Source organism: Cucurbita pepo, chromosome 16 (genome assembly GCF_057944985.1).
Source record: "Cucurbita pepo subsp. pepo isolate OVF chromosome 16, ASM5794498v1, whole genome shotgun sequence".
NCBI lineage: Eukaryota > Viridiplantae > Streptophyta > Magnoliopsida > Cucurbitales > Cucurbitaceae > Cucurbita > Cucurbita pepo.
The window spans coordinates 9,679,393-9,700,061 of NC_141813.1; the positions used below are offsets into that span (position 1 = coordinate 9,679,393).

At 37.4% G+C, this 20,669-nt stretch overlaps 3 protein-coding genes across 6 annotated transcripts; 2 read left to right on the top strand and 1 right to left on the bottom strand.

The window, feature by feature from the left end:
- Window positions 1–1,219: 1,219 nt before the first annotated feature.
- LOC111776951 (binding partner of ACD11 1) lies at window positions 1,220–3,839 on the bottom strand. Its single transcript, XM_023656373.2, has 5 exons — window positions 3,696–3,839; window positions 3,246–3,349; window positions 3,002–3,077; window positions 2,044–2,142; window positions 1,220–1,955 (listed from the first exon to the last, which is right to left on the bottom strand). The coding sequence occupies exons 1-5, from the start codon at window positions 3,699–3,701 to the stop codon at window positions 1,467–1,469; spliced, it is 774 nt and encodes a 257-aa protein (XP_023512141.1). The 5' UTR covers window positions 3,702–3,839; the 3' UTR covers window positions 1,220–1,466.
- A 4,572-nt stretch (window positions 3,840–8,411) lies between these two features.
- BNS (bonsai) lies at window positions 8,412–12,405 on the top strand. Its single transcript, XM_087118352.1, has 4 exons — window positions 8,412–8,553; window positions 10,853–10,966; window positions 11,062–11,115; window positions 12,070–12,405. The coding sequence occupies exons 2-4, from the start codon at window positions 10,891–10,893 to the stop codon at window positions 12,129–12,131; spliced, it is 192 nt and encodes a 63-aa protein (XP_086974478.1). The 5' UTR covers window positions 8,412–8,553; window positions 10,853–10,890; the 3' UTR covers window positions 12,132–12,405.
- A 1,660-nt stretch (window positions 12,406–14,065) lies between these two features.
- On the top strand, window positions 14,066–19,686 carry LOC111777860 (uncharacterized). 4 transcript variants are annotated; one of them, XM_023657587.2, is made up of 8 exons: window positions 14,179–14,479; window positions 15,227–15,256; window positions 15,507–15,777; window positions 15,878–15,939; window positions 16,431–16,590; window positions 16,683–16,779; window positions 18,243–18,325; window positions 19,364–19,686. In XM_023657587.2, the coding sequence occupies exons 1-8, from the start codon at window positions 14,309–14,311 to the stop codon at window positions 19,369–19,371; spliced, it is 882 nt and encodes a 293-aa protein (XP_023513355.2). In that variant the 5' UTR covers window positions 14,179–14,308; the 3' UTR covers window positions 19,372–19,686. The 4 variants fall into 4 exon arrangements, with proteins under 4 accessions (XP_086974896.1, XP_086974895.1, XP_023513355.2 ...); XM_087118771.1 differs by lacking the exon at window positions 14,179–14,479 and adding an exon at window positions 14,533–14,551; XM_087118770.1 differs by lacking the exon at window positions 15,227–15,256 and having other exon boundaries at window positions 14,066–14,479.
- Window positions 19,687–20,669: the final 983 nt, after the last annotated feature.

Below are 20,669 nucleotides of genomic sequence, written 5' to 3' on the forward strand. Positions count from 1 at the left end.
AAATTATTTAATATATGAGTGGAAATATCTTATACAATGAATTTGCATAAGACTGGACTATGAAATAATCCGTTTAGATCGTGAAATTAATAAAATCAAATTCATTGGTTATGGGCAAACATACAAGAAGATAAATCAAACAAATTTCATCGTCGTGTTGATCGTCCTTATCTAGAGCCATGAACAAAAATTGGCTACTTCTTCTGTTAGGATTTATGTCATAAAGTCTTGTAATTAATGACGAGTAATAATCTAAATGGACGGTAATACATAAATAAGGTTGAATGTTTTATCTTGATAAGGTTAGAATTGTCTTAAAACCTCATAATTTAATATTATTCATGGTGTAACAAATGTAAGATTATCAGTGTAATCTTGAATAATTATGCTTGACCTACAAGATAATATGTTCAAGCAAACGGTTTGTATGTATAGATAACGTTGAATGTTCTATCGTGATAACAATACTAATACAACTCACTTTATAATTATTACAAAATAATGTATATGGAGACATACAAGTAGAATACCTTATATAATGAGTAGAATATCTTATATAATGAGACACAAAGTATTTAATCTCTCTTTATGAGTCTAGATAAACTTTATATTTTATATAAAGATGATCATATGCCTTTCCAAAACTTGAACATATTATCTGGACCCTTTTATTGGTTGAAATACTTGAACAATAGAGCTTGACCCTTTTACTGGCCGAAAATAACTTAATTTATGGTGGTTGAAATACTTGAACAATAACTTAATTCATGGTTGGATCATAAACAAATTGTTTATACGATGATCAATGGTATTTAAGGTGTAAGATGCTAGTATTACTCCTCAAACTCCAGATCTATCATGGAGTGACCTATCGTTAATGGACCAAACCCCAACTGGGGGTGTAGCACGATTTAACAAGATAAAGGTTCCAGAGCCCAAACCCTTCTGTGAGGTTTGAGATGCCAAGGCTCTAGAGAACTTTATCTTTGACCTTGAACAATACTTCCGAGCTAGAGCCACAAATGCCGTGGCAGAGGAAGTGAAGGTAACATGTAAGTTTTGTATAAGGTTCCCTTACCGTGTATTTTCTTTTAAGAGACTCTTGCATAAATCTTGAATTCATGTTCGAATCATGGTTAGGAAGATCTTATGAAACCATAAAAGTTTTCGACAAAGATGATTAGAAACCGTCTCGAAAGCGAGTATTCCATCTACAATAGAAACAAAAAATAGCTCTTTTTTTTTTTTTTTTTTCTCATTCATGGATTCTTTATCACATAGCATAAATGGTTTTCATATGGTTGAATTACAACATAAGCATGTAATGTAAGCTTATTTGTGTGTACGCACTCCCTAATACTAAACTAAAATAGAGCATTAAAAGTATATCAGACAGACAACTGAGATGAAAGTAGAGCAAGCTAAGAATTGGTCCTCACATTGTTTTTGGCCAAACATTGGGATGCTCACGGCTTCACATTTGGAGTCCCATGTTTCCCTTGTTGATCCTCAGCTAACATCTTCTCCTTCGTTTTCTGGCTAACATCTACAGCTGCTTTCGCGACTCTTTGAAACGTCTGGGAAACCCACGAAGCCCCGGTCGAGACATAGCGGTTAGTCATTATGGCTGATCCTGCATTGTTCACTGCCGCCTTGGTTTTCTCGGACACTTGAAACTTCTCATCCATTTCTCTCACTTTCTCATTCACCACTGTCGTGCCAACGCTAATTTTCTCGCTAAGGCCGATCTTTTGGTCCAGAGAAGCGACTTTCGATGAGGCTGTCGAAGTCAACTGGTGCCTCTCATCGAAAGACTTCGCCCTATTTAGCGCATCTTTGCCCAAAATGAACCCTTTGGCCAGCATGCTGCTAACAACATCCTCTGCCTTTTGCATTGCAGATCCAGTAGTTCCAGTAGTTCCAGCAGTTTCAGCGCCTGTGTTCTCTGTAGCCTGCTGAAACACGATTATTCATTCATTCATTCATGTCAGGATTTGACGTAACGAGATCGAAAATACTGCTAAGGGTAAAGATCGAAAATACTGGAGCAGACGCTGCTGGAGGGTCACTGGCAGCAACAGCAGGAAGGTTATAATCTGGTGCAGAAACAATGCTTATAGGCTGATCAACAATTGTAGCTCCCTGAGAGACACAAGACAGTTAGTCAGGTAAGATCACAGGTCTTTTTCCCCTCACCCGATCGATGATAGAGGGCCAATTCTCGTTGATGAAACAAGAAAAAGCCTCTATCACAAATTTCTTCTAGGAAAAGTTAACATAAGCAAGGATATGGGCTCGTGTGAGTAGGAAACCGATAATAGATATCTATTATAGTTCTATCATCAGCTATGAGTTCAAATCTAAGAGAAATTCTCGAGAATGTTTGCTATTATGAAATTTTTTTGTCTTTCCTGAATGATAAGGAGAAAGAAAAAATGGAACAGAAAGTGCTATTTTGGAGTTTTATCCAATTTTCTTGTGTAGGCGGAGCCCGGTATTTACTGAATCCTTATGTGAGAATTATCTCCGTGGATACAAAAAGCAGATGAAAATATGATGCAGAAAAACCAAAATCCATATGAATGAAAGAAGTTTCTTTCACTTTCTTTTCTCGATCGGTCAGTCGAGGTAGCCGAGGGATTATTTAATGAGAGAGAAAGAACTAAAGTATTTTTCCATCTTAGATGTATGAGAAAGAATTTAACTATTCATCTACGCATTCAAAAGCGACTAAACACATTATGCAACCATATTGAATCGTTGAACTTGTTAAATCTTCTCTTTTCTGAAGAATAAAACCCTGTTCTAAGTAATTTTCAAAACATATCATTTCTTGGAGCCAGATTTCATAACAGAAGAGAATTTCTACTTGCCGGGAAACGATTTCTGATGAAACTTTAAATGCATAAGAACACTAAAAATAAAATCATTCAGATGATCTACAGACCAAGAAGAAAGACAATCGAAATCAAGAAAGAGAAGAATAGAGAATGGTTTGGACCGAGAGTAGAATCGATGTCTCTGCCCCTTTCGGATCCTTGAAGGTAACAAATGCAACTTGAAATTGCTCATTGTCCCTAGAAGAAAACAAAGGAAAATAAATGAAAATGCATATGGACAAACAGTTGGAGAACAAAATGAAGAGAAGAAAAAAGAGCAAGAATTCCACTGCTCATCACCAGTTTCCAATCGAACTAAAAAAACAGACGAAGTACAATTTAGAGACATTAGTAGATCAATCTTACTTCCGCATTTCGACAAATTCAATTTCACCGGAGAAAGAAAAAAATTCTCTCAAATTTTTCTCCGTCGCGCCCAAGGAAACATTCGTAACTCTCACCGTTCTCATCTGCAACCACCATAAACAAAACAAAGAAACTGTAACGATTACACAAAAGTAACCAAAATCAAAGAAGAATTTCGACGGTTTCGGAGCTTCCGAAATTCCAGTATTATGAAATTACGACACCGGAGGTACACATTCTCCATCTCCTCAATACGAATTCACGCATTCGTTCATAAAAAACTACGGAGAAAAAAAATGAAACAAACTGATCGTTTCTTCAATCCTAAGTGATAACAAGTAGTAATCACGCCCAAGAACAGAATGAAAATTTCGGAAAATAACATGGCCAGAAATCAAACAGATAGTGAAGACAACGAACATAAAAAATAAACAAAAATTGAACACCAACCGCCATGATTCTTCTGTGTGATCCACCCGAGGGGTTTCCCAATCCAAGTTCTTAGAGAGAGAGAAGAAGAAGAAGATAGAATGGCCGTGAGAGGTGTGTTGTGGCTTGGCGGTTGTTTAGAAACCGACTCATTCTATTTTTCCCTTTTTTTTTTTTTTTTTTTTCCTCTCTCATTTTAAACTTTATATTTTGATCTATCGACTAATGTTAATAATCCACGAATTTATCATATTATAAAACATAATAATCTTTTAAAAATAATATATAATAGACATGACGGTCTGACTTAAATAATCTTACACTATCTTAATCATATAGCTTGGAACAAGCTGAGGTTCAAATCTTCTGAAAAATTTATTAAATATGTGTATATGACTCGAGAATCCGATCAACTTAGACTACCCAACCGGACCATACAAATTGGGTTGGATTGAATTTTTTAAAAATTAAAAATTTAGGTCCGTTCACAGATTATTTATTATTATTTTTTTTTTTTGTTGGGTCAGCTTAACCAACTTGGAAATGTGATTACAACTCAACTCAACCCACCCTGCCCAACTTTTAATAATCAGTATTCTTTGAAAGGAAAGCCTCTTTCTTTTCTCCAGATTAAGGGTAAGATGTTTTGTGAGTAATGGTCTTTCTTGGCAAAAACTTCATAGAGCAAAGGTTGCCATTTTGTGTGTAATGGTCTTTCTTAGCTTAAACTTTATTGAGCTAGTGAGGAGGTTTTTTATGGGTAATATGCAATGTATATTACACAGAAATTGGCAATATTCCCCTATGCAAAAATACCATAAAAGAAAACAGAATCCTTTTTCAACCCGGATGTGTTATATCCTGATTGTACGAGGATCCAGCTTGTTTTTATGGAGTGTTTGTGGACGTCATAAGGTGGGGGTTAGTGTGCCGTTCTAGCTTGACGAAATAAGCTTATTCCTCACTCGCCCAGCAATAATGCTGTTACCAAAGGAAATGCCACTACGCCTTTGGTGTTGGCACTCAGTGGATGGAGCCTTACATGAGGGATTGTCACTCTGATGATATATGTTAACAACTACGTCAACCATCACATCCGAGTTGATCAACAACAATCTTTGGTAAGGAGTAAGGTGGGAGCTTATTAGTTGTCAAACGTCAAACGTGCGTATCACTAGCCCTTGCTGTTTGATTATGGTCCCTTGACTTGAAGCAAGACTTAATAAGGTATTTTCCGACTCACCCTGCTGTAGGATATTCCTACGATACAGTAACCGAAGGAAATGCCACTACGCCTTCGGTATTGGCACTCAGTGGATGGAGCCTTACATGAGGGATTGTCACTCAGATGATATATGTTAACAACAACGTCAACCATCACATCTGAGTTGATGTGAGGACAATCTTTGGTAAGGAGTCAGGTAGTACCTTATGAGTGTTCTAAACGTCCAACCTCAGTATCTCTACCCCGCTCTGCTGGGTGAGCGGTCCAGCAGTCAGCGAAGGAATTGCCACTACGCCTTCGGCTTGTGCGCACAGTGGAGGGTGCCTAACCACACTTGGAGGTTTCCGAACCTTATCTTTCGGACAGGATTAAGGGGTAGTGGATACTTTTTGTTTGGTATTTAGGATTTTCTGTTATAGTGTAATGGTAGTGTATCTTTGATTGTGGTGGTTTATACCGTGATTGTGTGTGTGTTTTATGATTTTTGATGTTTGTAATGAGAAATGTGATATGGGTAAGGAGAGTGTGTTTGTAGTGGTCTTGTTGTGTGTCGTCTTATTGATGAGTTTGTGAAAGTGTGCACTTATGGGTTAGTAGGTGTTTGTAATTTATGTTTCTGAAGGGGTTTAGGGAGTTGTATATGAGTGTTAAAGTGTCTAGTTATTGTTTGTGTGATTCGAGGGTGTCCTGAAAATGGTTCCTTACCCTAAAGGGGCACATTTAGTGTAGAGTACTTTTTAAAAAAGTACTCCTCAACAAATGTGCCCCTTTAGGGTAAGGAACCTTCTCAAACAACCCTCAAGACCCCAAAAAATCAACAAGACCCACTTCTAAAGATATACACTGATAAATAAGCCCATACACATTGATATTCACTAACACTAAATAACACACATGTACACACTCACACAAACAACCAATGACACACTCAAAACACACTACACTCACAAACACCAATAAACACACTCATATACAAAAACAAGCCCAAGAGGTCAAAACACATAAAAACACACACAAAAACTCCATAGAACACACTCTAAAAGATACCTCATCATTATACATAACCAGAAAGGATACTATGTCTGGGCACCCTTATTACAACTCCCGACCTCTGAGACTTTGGTCCATCTCACCCGAGACAAAAATGGATCACTGCAAGTCGGCCACAATCCACTGTGTGCTATTTCCGCCGAGTTAGTGGTTATGCTAGCGGATGAAAGCCCCACCCAATTAATTACTGGGTGAATCGGCTAGGCGAGTGGGGAAATAAAGCATATTATCTCAACCTCTCCGCAGTTTCACAACTGTTCTCTTTCCAGGACAATAATCAAACAGCATGGGCTAGAGATACGCACGTTTGACGTTAGACGACTAATAAGCTCCCACCTAACTCCTTACAAAAGATTTAGTTGGAGCTCTCTGAATGTGATGGTTGACGTAGTTGTTAACATATCATCAGAGAGTGAATCTTCATTAAGGCTCCATCCACTGAGTGCCAACACCAAAGGCGTAGTGGCATTTCCTTTGGTAACTGCATTATTGCAGGGCGAGTGAGGAATAAGCTTATTTCGTCAAGCTAGAACTGCTAACTCACCCCCACCTTATTACGTCCACAAACAAGCCATATAAACAAGCAGGATCCTCGTACAATCCGCATTTCCAACATCCGGGTTGACAAAAGATTCCGTTTTGTTTTATGGTATTTTTGCATAGGGGAATATTTCCAATTTCTGTGTAATCTACATTGCAGATTACCCAGAAACACACATCCTCCTTTGCTCAATAAAGTTTTAGCCAATAATGACCATTACACACAAAATGGCCACCTTAGCTCTATGAAGTTTTTCGCCAATAAAGACCATTACACACAAAATGGCAACCTTCGCTCTATGAAGTTTTTCGCCAATAAAGACCATTACACACAAAATGGCTACCATAGCTCTATGAAGTTTTTGCTAATAAAGACCATTACACACAAAACGGCAACCTTTTATCTATAAAGTTTTTGCCCTGAAAGACCATTACACACACAACCTCTGACCCTTAATCAGGAGAAAGAAAGAAAGAGGCTTTCCTTTCAAAGAATCAGGAGAAAGAAAGAAAGAGGCTTTCCTTTCAAAGAATATGGATTATAATAATCCAACTCCGTCGCCAATCCAATGCCCAAGGAAGAACTAGACCTCAAGGAACTAGACCTCAAGGAACTAGACCTTATGCAAAGCACTTCACATAGAGCGGACCCTGATGATCTGGAACACTGCTCTCTCCATGTGAGAAAGGTGCTCCGCGTCTTCTTCCAATGAGAGTATACACCAAAATCTCATCTGGGGTCTCTATTTAGTAGAAATTAGTATCAAATAGCACAGACTACGAGAAACTTCTCCCATTCACGATGCATGTGGGTGGGGCGAAATCCTTCATTCATCTTTGTGCAAAAGGAAGCATTGGTTATACCAGCATTACTAGAAAGTCTAATGCTCCAGCCTCACGTCGTCTTGTCCTCTAAGCCTTCTAAGATCCACACTTGGTAGTACTCCGGTCGCCAGTCCAACTTGGTGAAATACCTTACCGCACCTAATTGATCAAAAAGTTCGCGAGGCAGCACGGGCTCTTTTTTGATTGAGAGTGTTGTTATGGGCCCGATAGTCGATACATAGACAGAGGGAGGCTTGCGTCATGCGCTTATTCTGGAAGTTCTCGCTCATGAACCTGATTGAACAAGGTCAAAGAAAAAGAGAAAGACGAAAGCAAGACAAGAAGAATTATAAATCACTTTACAGGAGAAGAGGAATAGTGTTGAAAGGAAAGACGAAAGCAAGACAAGATGAATGAGACTTGATTGACAGTTGTTCTATAATCAATGGAAGACGCAGCTTTGAAAGACGAAACGATTAATGAATGAGACTTGACAGTGTTTGAAATCAGGAATGAAATCTGGTAGACAAAGACAAAGACTCCTACCTACTTCTTTCGGACCATTAATTAATTTATTCTATCCTATATAGGGGTCAAAGTTCGTAAGAGGTTTTTGAGAGATATGTTGTGAATTGTGAATGTTCCTAAATTTTTTAAAATAATAATAATAATAAAAAAAAACAATCAGACAATCCAATCAACCCGAGAGTAGAGGATTTAGCTGTAAATGTTGGATGATGAAAGTCCCAGCTAAGTTACAGAATGATGATGAGTTTATAAACAAAGAATACTCTCTACATTGGGGTGAGGCTCTCGGGGAAGCACAAAACAAAGTCATGAGAGCTTATACTCAAAGGAGACAATATCATACCATCGTGTAGAGTCGTGTTACATAAACTCTATTCGGGTTTCTCCCGTCACAACTCAATCAATCATCTCAAAAATTTATTTTTTTTCAACCTAATCTATATACACCAATAAATTTTACCACTAATTTCATTATTTTTTTTCTTTATTTAAAAAAATTAAATAAATATATTTAAAAAAATATAAAATTATTTTCTATTTTTATTTTTAAAAAGTTGTAGATCATTATTAATTAAACAGAGTGAGAGCGTCGGCGATATTTGAATTTTTATTAAACGATCATTATCATCAGGGCGTCGACAGCCCTAACTCCGGCCAGCCGCTGGAATCTTCTGCAGAGGCTAGCATCGTTCTTTTTCCGACGGTTCTACGGTCTGATTCTCTCTCTGTTCCTTCTTCCTCATGTATTTTCTCGCTTCGATTCTGTCTCTCCTTTACTGTCTGCTCTTTCCCGGGTAATTTTCTTTGCTTGCGTCTGATTACTTGTCCTCTCCCACAAATGGTTGTCTTATTGCAAGTCTTCAGATCTTAGGCCTGCCGTAGCACTATTACTGTTTCCGGCAGCAAATGATCATTGAGGTCTTCTATTTTGCTTAAGTAGATGAGTGAACTAATTGGATCTTGGTTCCGTTATCGTTTTCTTTTTCACTCTGTTTAGTTCGCTTGAAAGTGAAGAGTGCAAGTTCTGAGAATGAATTTTCGTTTTCTATTACTTAATCAGCCTTTTTGATGTTGAAATTCTGTCATATACACATCCCAGATAGTGCTTTTACCCGCCATTTTCCCCTCAAGGGTTACAGACTTCATTTATCGATTTACTTTGCATGTATGATAGCTTTTCTATTTCTTTGTCTGGACTAATTTTGTGAGATCCCACGTTATATGGGTGTCGAAACCTATCCTTAGTAGTCGCGTTTTAAAATCTTGGGGGAAGCCCAGAAGAAAAAGTCGAGAGAGGACAATATCTATTGGCAGTGGGCTTGGGCTGTTACAAATGGTATTAGAGCCAGTTACCGGACATTGGGCTCCCAAGGGGTGGATTGTGAGATCTCACATCGGTTGAAATTCTGTCATATACACATCCCAGATAGTGCTTTTACCTGCCATTTTCACCTCAAGGGTTACAGACTTCATTTATCGATTTACTTTGCATATATGATAGCTTTTCTATTTCTTTGTCTGGACTAATTTTGTGAGATCCCACGTTATATGGGTGTCGAAACCTATCCTTAGTAGTCGCGTTTTAAAATCTTGGGGGAAGCCCAGAAGAAAAAGTCGAGAGAGGACAATATCTATTGGCAGTGGGTTTGGGCTGTTACAAATGGTATTAGAGCCAGTTACCGGACGTTGGGCTCCCAAGGGGTGGATTGTGAGATCTCACATCGGTTGAAATTCTGTCATATATACATCCCAGATAGTGCTTTTACCTACCATTTTCACCTCAAGGGTTACAGACTTCATTTATCGATTTACTTTGCATATATGATAGCTTTTCTATTTCTTTGTCTGGACTAATTTTGTGAGATCCCACGTTATATGGGTGTCGAAATCTATCCTTAGTAGTCGCGTTTTAAAATCTTGGGGGAAGCCCAGAAGAAAAAGTCGAGAGAGGACAATATCTATTGGCAGTGGGTTTGGGCTGTTACAAATGGTATTAGAGCCAGTTACCGGACGTTGGGCTCCCAAGGGGTGGATTGTGAGATCTCACATCGGTTGAAATTCTGTCATATATACATCCCAGATAGTGCTTTTACCTACCATTTTCACCTCAAGGGTTACAGACTTCATTTATCGATTTACTTTGCATATATGATAGCTTTTCTATTTCTTTGTCTGGACTAATTTTGTAAGATCCCACGTTATATGGGTGTCGAAACCTATCCTTAGTAGTCGCGTTTTAAAATCTTGGGGGAAGCCCAGAAGAAAAAGTCGAGAGAGGACAATATTTATTGGCAGTGGGCTTGGGCTGTTACAAATGGTATTAGAGCCAGTTACCGGACGTTGGGCTCCCAAGGGGTGGATTGTGAGATCTCACATCGGTTGAAATTCTGTCATATACACATCCCAGATAGGGCTTTTACCTGCCATTTTCCCCTCAAGGGTTATAGACTTCATTTATCGATTTACTTTGCATATATGATAGCTTTTCTATTTCTTTGCCTGGACTAATTTTGTTAGAATCCCACGTTATATGGGTGTCGAAACCTATCCTTAGTAGTCGCGTTTTAAAATCTTGGGGGAAGCCCAGAAGAAAAAGTCGAGAGAGGACAATATCTATTGGCAGTGGGCTTGGGCTGTTACAAATGGTATTAGAGCCAGTTACCAGACGTTGAGCTCCCAAGGGGGTGGATTGTGAGATCTCACATCGGTTGAAGGGAGAGGAGAACGAAGCATTCCTTATAAGGGTGTGGAAACCTCTGTCTAGCAGACACGTTTTAAAACCTTGTGGGGAAACCCATAAGGGAAAGTCCAAAGAGGATAATATCTACTAGCGGTGGGTGTGGGTTTGAGCTGTTACAAATTTGATATCCAGAATTTCTTCTTCCGAGGATTAGGAGAACTGATTTTTGATATTTGATATCCGCTCCTAGTGTATCTTAGATTGGTTTATACGTTTTCAACGTCATAGTTTTGGAGCTTTTGCTAATAACTTATCTATCTGAAATTTCAGATATTGGGATTTAGAATCTCCCTTAACAAGAAAACACAATGGCAGAACTTAGTCTGGGTATATTGATAGACATTCTTGATGAGGAATGGATGAGAGACACACTCCCTCATGATGGTAATTCTCAGCCTTCATTTCTCTATACTCAAGAAATTATTTGTTACAAACTATGTCATTGCTTATTTAGTGTAGTTGTTCTATCATTTTCATAGATCTTCTACTCCCTCCTGTGCTGGTTGTTCGGACTGATGACACCGAGGACTCGAGTATGTCTCCTAACTTATAAGTCAATGTTCAATTAACAACACATGGAAAGACTATTTCTTTTAATTTTGATAACAACTTCTAAAATGAAGCATGTTTTTGCCCTCAATGTGAGATTTAATACATGGAGTTCCTGAATTTAGTACTTTAGAGAATGGAAAGTAAGATGGTTCTAAGACTCCGGATGCCTCTGAATATCGTTCCTCGATACGTTTTCTTCTTCATTCTGTCTTGTGGCTTAATGGTTATTGTGCAATTGTGAAAATTGTGGATAGGAAGTAATAAACGGATCTTTAATCACTCTGTTGGAAGAACAAAAGAGCTGAGGAAGTTCTTTTTGTATCTACTTCTTACCATCTTAGGTCTGATACCTCTTTGTTTACTTTCTTTCTCATTTCTTTGTTCCCCCCTCTCACTCACGCACGTTTGCGCACAAACGTATGTTGCCTTAATCTTTTCTTCGGCATAAAATTTCAACGTACAAACTATTTTGATGATGGATAAATCCCTTTTGTAAATTTCAAATATCAATGAAATTGTATCTTATAAATAAATAAAAAAAAAGATGTGGGAGATTATTGTTTTATATCGCTAATTATTCACCCGTCATTGATTCCACTATTATGTGCTTCTTGCCTACAATCAAGGAAAGTCGACACCTTAAAGTGCACCGTTTGTTGAGGATTATTGGGAGTGAGTCCCACATTGGTTAATTGAGTGAAAGATCATGAGTTTATAAGTTAGAAATACTATCTCCATTGGTATAAGGTCTTTTGGGCCCAAAGCCATGAGAGCTTATGCTCAAAGTGGACAATATCATACCATTGTGGAGAGTCGTGATTCCTAACACCGTTCACTTGAAAAACACTATTCAAATACCAAATTATATGCAAATCTATTAGTTTTTTGCAGGAGAAATCGATTTTGATCCCTTTGACCTCGTTACATCTTTGCAGATCAGGAGGCTCAGCCAGTTGATGCTGATACCTGGCATGATCTTGCTCTAGGTAACCAATGAACCTTCTCCTAACTAAGGATGGTCCATTATCAAGAGATTTTCTTCAAATTAGAAGTCTTATTATCATATTCTTTTGCTGAATTCGCATTGTAGATTTTAAGATCTCATTAATCCATGTTGTAGATGTTGAAGATTGATGTAGAAATTGTTTATTTGTGGTAAAAGAAATAGTCTGTTAAGTACTCTACATGGATTTGCTGCTCTCTTTTGTCAATACATACTTGCATGTTGCCCTTTACCCCATGTAGAGGACACCATTGCCTTGTTGCTCGCATCTGATCGATCGGTTGTCGGCTCGTTGGTAAAGCGAGAGCTTCAAGCCCGATTTATGGTTGGTTCACCTCTTATTTAATCTTTATTTTAAAGTTTTTTTTTTTGGGTCGTTTGGTTAGAAATTTTGTTTAGCTTTTTTTTGAATATTCGAGAATTAGACAAACATGTTGTTTATAAATGTTAACCTTTCATTTAAATAAATAGTTTTTTTTTTTTTTTTTTTTTTTTTTTTTTTTTTTTTTTTTTTTTTTTTTTTTTTTGTTCTCGAACATTTCTAACCATTTTATTAGACATTATATAATTAATTGTTAGTTATTTTATTTTTATTAACTCAAATTATTTAAATAGTTTTAACTAACTAAATTTAATTTTAATTCATTAATAAGTACATTATGAATATTAGGTGTCCTATCTCAATTAAACTTAATAATTATTCTAAAAAAAATGATTTAAATAACTTGTATTGAAGTATTAATTATAGATAAATAATAATCAATTAGCTATAATTATTGATAAATAAATTTTTAATTAATTTGGTTTAATTAATAAGTTTAATAAATAAACTTTTATTATGAGGCGAAAAGTAAGTAACATGACTATATTGCACGGGATGTAGGGGAATGTCGGGACTATCGAGTGTCGAAATTGAATTTTGAATTTCTATGCATGATGCGTTACAATTAATCTACTAATTCGAAAGACGAGCAACCATATATGATGCAGTGACTCATGAGTCAGTGTGATATGATATCATGATGACACATGAACCATTGTGACATGAGTCGATGACACAAAAGTCGCGGATAAATGAGCCCTCGATGACTTGAGAAGAAAATAAGTCGCCGACGTCACGTGGTGAATGAAGTTCGTTGAATGCCCTTTGTATAGTCTTTCGGATCGACATTTTTCAAATGGTAGAGAGTATTAAAAAAAAAAAAATTCATTTTTTCCATTTTTGTGCCTTTAATAATTGTGTGGAGTTAGTTGAATGCTACCAATAAAATTTATTAGCTATAAACTTTAGCACGGCCTTCCCTACTATGCTATAGCATAGGATTAATTAGACGGTTCAATTCGTTCCGAGCCGTAAAAATATTTAAGTTGAAATTAATATATAGAACAAACACCGTTCTTATTTTCTGGTCTCATCCAATAGCAAAAGTATACCGGACACTTTTACCGTTCGAGCTTTAAAAATTGAACCTTTCATTTGTAATATTTTGGAAATCATCTATTTTGGTTAATATGTTGAATTTTCTATTAACACCATAAAAAATATATATATTTTACGTAGATGTGCTCAAGAAAATGGTAAGATTAGAACGGTTCCAAACCTCTCGACTACCTCTACACCCCTACCTCCTTTATCATTGAGTGGTCGTTTAGGAGTTTAAACAGGTGATCGGGTTGTTTCCTTCTCAACAATGAAGCTTATCCCTCATCGTCTCATTGGTCGACCTTAACCCTTGTTATTTTGAGATCTGATCTAGTATTCAGAGTTTGCCTTGATTTGGTACCGCTCTCACGGCCCACATCGAGATAGTGCTTTACCCCTAGATGTCGAGTCAAATGCTATACCTCAACGCATTTCTGGGAGAACCAACTAACTCTAGGTTCGAGTGACATTTCACCCCTAACCACAACTCATCAACTGATTCTTCAATATCAGTCGGTTCTGACCTCCACTTAGTTTCACACAAGCTTCATCCTAGTCATGGATAGATCACCCAGGTTCGAGTCCATAAGCAGTTACAATTGTCCCATGTAGACTCGCTTTTGATACGACTCTACTTGCCATGAAAAATTTCTCGGGAGGGAGGAAACCGCCTCCATAATTGACTTTTTCGTCCCGGTCCGGTGAACATGTTAATGGTTTATCATTAAGAAGTGATCAAACCACTACAATGCGAAGAAATTGTAAGATCATACGATTGATACTTGTAACGAGTTCGAGGCTCATTTCTCAACTGACACGACTTTCAATTTCTTCCCCATTCTTACAAACCAAATCCCATTTCTTCATTTATCGTAGCTCACTTCATCCCGTTCGCCCCTCAAATTCTCCTCCTCTCTGGGTAATTCTTCTTTCATTACAGTTTCATTTCTTCACGATCAACTAATTTCTCTCTTTCTTGCCTCGTTTATGGGTGTGTGTTATTGATGCATCTTGTTCTTAACTGCATTTGAATGTTTTATTATGCTAGAACGATGCGGAAATCGTAGTTTGTGATGTGCTTGATCAGTTTCCTTTTTGTTGGGTTGGATTGTAGGAGCTTGCTTCCCTTTAGCGATAATCGTCTCATTCCGAACTAGTTGAAAATCAATCGTTAATTAGCCATAATCTATGTCTATTTGTAAATCCCATGAATGTTATGGTATTTAATTATTTTGACAGCTTAAGCTCTTCAACCACCAAATCTTTTAGTCATTGTTCATTGTTCATGGCTGTTGCTCTGAAATCCGGATTTATCCTAGTGGGGTCTGGGTGAAGGTGCAGAACAATGAACAAAGGCTTGTAAATTGGTGCTCTTATAAGTTTTTGTTTCGTCTCAGGAGGATATTAGGTACCAGATTATTAAGGCCATGCAAATCATAGCTTAGGTTGTTCTTTTCATCATTTTTACGCCAAAAAGAATGGAAAAAGCTCTTACTGAGATCCAGGATTCGTTTTGTTTAATCTTTACGCTAATTCCATTTGTGGAATAAACCAAATCTATTGCTAACTGAAATCGAAATCATTTTAACATTTTCATCAAGAAATCATCTTAAAATTTTGATAGTTTAGATTTCTTATCATTGTCTTTGTATTTTTCTTTTCGCAGACCATGACCGTCAAGGTTGAACTCCAGAAGGTGTAGTCTTGGACTGCTCTAGGAATTGCTTGATTTATTTTCATTATCTTCAACTATGTTTATAATTTTGGTTTAGTGTTCTGTCAGGGTATAAGCAGAATATTTATTAGGACCGTAGACGAATTTTGGGTCTTAAAACAATATCGCTAAGATAGTATTGACGACCTTATTTGAAGTTCTGTGGATTTCAACTTTACTTTATTTTTCATTTTGTGTTACGTGAATCAGACGCTTATGTATTTTTGTACAGATTGGAATTCTTGGGCTTCAGCTAATATGGCATTTCCTGCATTTGATTCTTAGCTCATTTTACTTTGTGGTTGGTATTGCCACAACACTTGAAAGTTATTTGATATCATGTGGACTCCTACGCAAGTACAATCATCTTAGTATAGAGATGGTTAAATATCTTGCCATTGTGGTGGATAGTGATGAAGCTTATAATACTTTAAAAATTATTGAACTTCTGCAATGGTTAGCATCGTTGGGCATTAGAAGCATTTGCTTGTATGATGTTGAAGGTAATGATTTCGGGTCCACCCAAGAATTCTGAGCCCTCATTTGAATGTCTTTCCAAATTTGTTGAATTTTATGCTTACTTGACTGTATTTTATGCTCAAGGGGTGCTTAAGCAATCCAAGGAAATCATTTTGAAGAAAGTAAACAATGCGTCGGTGTTCCAGGTACGTGCAAATGAAACGAAGATAGAATTAAACCTAATGGTTCAGTAAGTGATGAAGTCTTTTGCATTCAACCAAGTGTTCATGGCGTCCAAATACTTCGAGGCCTTCTCTGGAATATTAATAATCTAGGGAGTTTCCTAGTCTTGATTGTTGCATGGCTAACGATACTTCGAGGCTTTCTAGGGTCCTTTGTGGAATAGCATACTTTTGATTCCATGTGTACTTCTCTTTGATGATACTAAAGATCGCATGTTGGGCGTTTTTTTTTTTCATTGGAGTTGCATATTGGTCTTTGCATGAGGTGGTTATTTCTTCAATAGTACGACGCATAACTGCTACTTTTTGTTTTCTATTACACGTTTGACCAAGGAAAATCATAGTAGTCTGCAATTTGAACTTAGGAGGTGAATGCTAATAATAAGATGTGCATTGTTCATCTAACTTGGTCATTGCATTCAGTAAACTGATGTACCTCTCCAATTAAACTGTAGGACATTACTCTGGAGTTCATATCAATCTCTGATGGAAAGGAAGCCGTTGCCAAAGCAGCTAATTTTCTTCTTGAAAATAAGTTGAGAAAAACGAACATGAGCGAAGATCACAGGTGGCGCTTTTCTGAATCTCAGATGACTGAGGCTTTAAAAGCAGTTGGTTTGTATTCTTGGTTATGCTTGATAAGGTTCAGAGTACTACTTTACTCGAATGTTAATTAATCTTACGGGTACTCGTGAATCTGTTATTAGGTTGTGGAGGACCTGATCCCGACCTTATGTTAGTATATGGACCTATACGATGTCACTTAGGGTTTCCTGCATGGAGAATTCCCTACACAGAGATTCTGTGAGTCTTTTTGTTCATTTTTTTTTATAAGCAATGGCGCTTTTCACTGAAACGATGGAAGTAGCTAAAAAATTACTACCGAGAAGGTGAAGGACACATGGTGGATAATTACACAGGTTCTATTAAAGAACAGCAACTCGATCATCTAAACTTATGAACACCCAAGCATCCTCCATATCCTTGCCTTAAGAGATCAAAATCTCTTCTTTCTCTCTATCAACAGCTTCTAGAGGAGCAGGGACTGATGTACCCACAACCTCCTTGTGCTGTTCTTTAGGGAATGTCCACAAAGGAGTTTATTACAATAGCCATCATGCTTCCTAAGACTTCAATAAAGCCTAACCATGTATGTGCTTCAAAGCCATGTGGATTTGAACTCCTTTTGCAACAGAATATCAGGTTGCAAGTCCCTCAGACAACTCTTAATTCCACCTATTTTCCTTGTCGTCCTTAGCTTGCATGTCGACGTCCATATGTATGGGAATTTGTTGTAGTTCCTCTATAACATAATTTTTCAGTTCCCTCTGACTTCTTAAGCTCAATCTGTTTATCTTCGCCTCCTTTTTTTTCCTTTTCGTTTTCTTTTTTTCCCCCTCGTGTGTGTGTTTGGCCTTTTTCTGTCTAAAAACCATGATATCAAGCACCACACAAAAGTACCAGTTGGTTTGAAGTGTCTGAAACTCTTTCCCATTCTATTCCATTGTTAGCATCCACACCTTGTTTTGTTTGTTCATTGCTACTGTGAGATCCCACGCCGGTTGGAGGAGAACAAAACATTCTTTATAAGGGTGTTGAAACCTCTCCTAGACGCGTTTTAAAAACCTTGAGGGGATGCCCAAAAGGGAAAGCCCAAAGAAGACAATATTTGCCAGCGATGGGCTTGGGCCGTTACTGATACCATATGTTTATGTTTTTTTTTTTTTTATGAGAATTCACATTTGTTTTCCTCCCTAGTTGCTTGACACTTGATTAGGGAAACATCATCTTAAGGCTATTATATAATTGTTCTTCTTAAGATCCATATATATTGGAAATGATTCCTCCACAATTGGACCTCTTTCTTTGTTACCCCATTACATGCTAGTTCCCTATACCACCCTGGGCTGCAAGAAGTAGAATATGACCCATCCGTTGTATGCTCATTCAGTGCTTCAGTCTCTTTCATTCCCCCAGTAACAGAATAAATGTCCTTCCAATAAAGCCATGGTGTTTATTATATCGAACATTTTTACGGTTGTATGCATGATAACGTATTAAAGACAACATTGGTTTTTTTTTTTTTGGTGATCTAAGAAAGCTTATTTGATGATGTGTGACTGTAGAATCTTTACTGATGGAATAAATCAATTTATGCATCTTAACCAACGCAAATTTTATGTATGTAATAAGTTTTCCCTCTGCTTATTCCATTCATTTTTGCAACGAAGAGAACTGTATGATCTTTGATTTATGTTGTAATGCAGACACATGGGACCATTGAAATCCATGAAGTATGGTTCCCTGGTGAAAGCCATTTACAAATTTACCATGGTGCGGCAAAACTATGGTGAGTGACCTCCTATTGCCCTAATAAGTTCTACTGAAGTTTTGTATATCTTGTCTTCATAATGTTATTGGTTTAAATTATGATTCCAAATGATGAAAATATGACCTTACAACTGAATTCCATTTTAATCGTTTTCTCTACAATAAAGTGCATTATCATGTAGCTTCTTTCATGTTTTCCTCTTCATGATTTTGAAGCTTCCTCTGGAAATTTTAGTCTTTCTGGTTCAAGTTGATTGTTGGCTGATATATATTGGAATCTTTGAAGTGATATTCTAAATCACGCGAGACCTGGTAGCACAAGTCCTTAGTCTTTCATTTCTAAAAATTTTCGAGATCAGCTTTCGTCTCGTATAGTCATTTTTAGAAGTGCTCGTTTACGACGGTGAGTTCAACCGCTCACTGCTTGGATACCTCACATTGCTCTGTTCTCTCCTCTCTCTTTGGATACCCGTAGTGCAAAAGTTGGTTTTTCTTACCCAACCACTTTTGTAACTGCCCAAGCCTACCGCTAGCAAATATTGTTCTCTTTGGGTTTTCTCTTAAGGTTTTGTAACAGCGCAAGCCCACCACTAGCAAATATTGTCAATTCTTTGTGCTTCCCCTCAAGCTTTTTAAAACTCGTCTGCTAAGGATAGGTTTCTATACCCTTATAAAGAATGCTTCGTTCCCTGATCCAACATAATGTGAGATCTCGCAATCTACCTCCCTTCGGGGCCCAGCATCCTTGCTGGCACTCGTTTCCCTCTCCAATCAATGTGGGATCTCACAACTTCCATCTTTCCTCTTTAACATTTGCAGCAAAGTCTTATACGTCTCCATGAAAATCCAGGTTCTAGTTTTGGCTTAGTCGCCCCCCTTTTAAGGGTAATCCAGGTTCTTCCGGATTGCTATGGCTACACGTTGCAGGCTTGTGGCGACGCAGAAAGACGCTTTCTTCTTCACCTAATAAGTTACTCACATCGTTGATTTGATAGTCATTCGGATTTTAGTTTTCTATTTTTATAGTTAATATTAATTTATGTGATGGTTTCAACAGGTAAATGAAGTGAAGTATTGAGAGATTCTACAGTGATGGAAGGCCAACGAAGCAAAGATAAGATTTAGAAGTTTTGAACACTTAGTTTTATGATCATTTCTTTTAATTACTGTAAAAAAAAAAAAATCATAAATAATATAGGATACCATATAAAATATAGTCATTTCTAAAAGGCCATTGTAAAAACATGTTCTTGAGATCTTTAATCTTGTTTTTAGAGATTATAATCATTAATTGAGTCTTTAATAATTGTAGATTACCATGCTTTACCTGAGTAATCTAGAGAAAAAGCTTCACTATTAAATTAAGGTTTTGAATACTCCTATAGAAGCTGTGAATTTTCCTACAAGTTTTGGATACATAATAATAATAATCAAAAATCAAAATCAGTGAATAGATTAAAGAAAAAGAAGAAAAAGAAAAGAAGACAGCAGCAGCAGCTTGAAGCTGCTGCCATGGAGAAAGAAGGAATTGACAGAGGGCTTAAGGAGGAAAAGAAAGAAAGTTGGGAGCGTTTGGGTGTGAAAACCCATTTGCCCGAATGTTTAAACTTTGTAAAAGAAGTCGGGACGAAATATGGGCTGTAGAGGTAGAATATGGAGATCTATAAAGTTGTAAAAGAAGTCGGGATGAAATATGGACTGTAGAGGTGGAATATGTCGGGACGAAATATGGGCTGTAGAGGTAGAATATGGAGATCTATAAAGTTGTAAAAGAAGTCGGGACGAAATATGGACTGCAGAGGTGGAATATGGCTTCGTGACATAACGGGAATTAATGTAAATGTTGGAAAATAGCAGAAAACGCCAGGAAGAAGAAGATGCGCGTGCAGTATTTGTAGGGCGCATGGGAGTGTGAGCGCTTGCGCGTGCAGTATTTGTAGGGCGCATGGGAGTGCGAGCGCGACTGTGCGCAGATTAGGCGCGTGAGATAAGCACATCGAGCGTGTGCAGGCGCGTGTGATGTTATTTTGCTTCCCGATTTGTCCCGTTCAACTTCTTTTTGACCTATTTTACCAAGATTGGCCTATACTTGCCTTGAAAATTGTGAAATATAGGTCCAATTGGAGCCTAGTACTTGCCTTGAAAATTGTGAAATATAGGTCCAATTGGAGCCTAGTACTTGCCTTGAAAATTGTGAAATATAGGTCCAATTGGAGCCTAGTACTTGCCTTGAAAATTGTGAAATATAGGTCCAATTGGAGCCTAGTAGCCTATCGAGTTCCTTAAACTAGTTCTTAACTTGTTTTGCAACATCAAGAGTATGTTGATTACATGATTAAGAGCTTAGTAGGTCAATATATGCT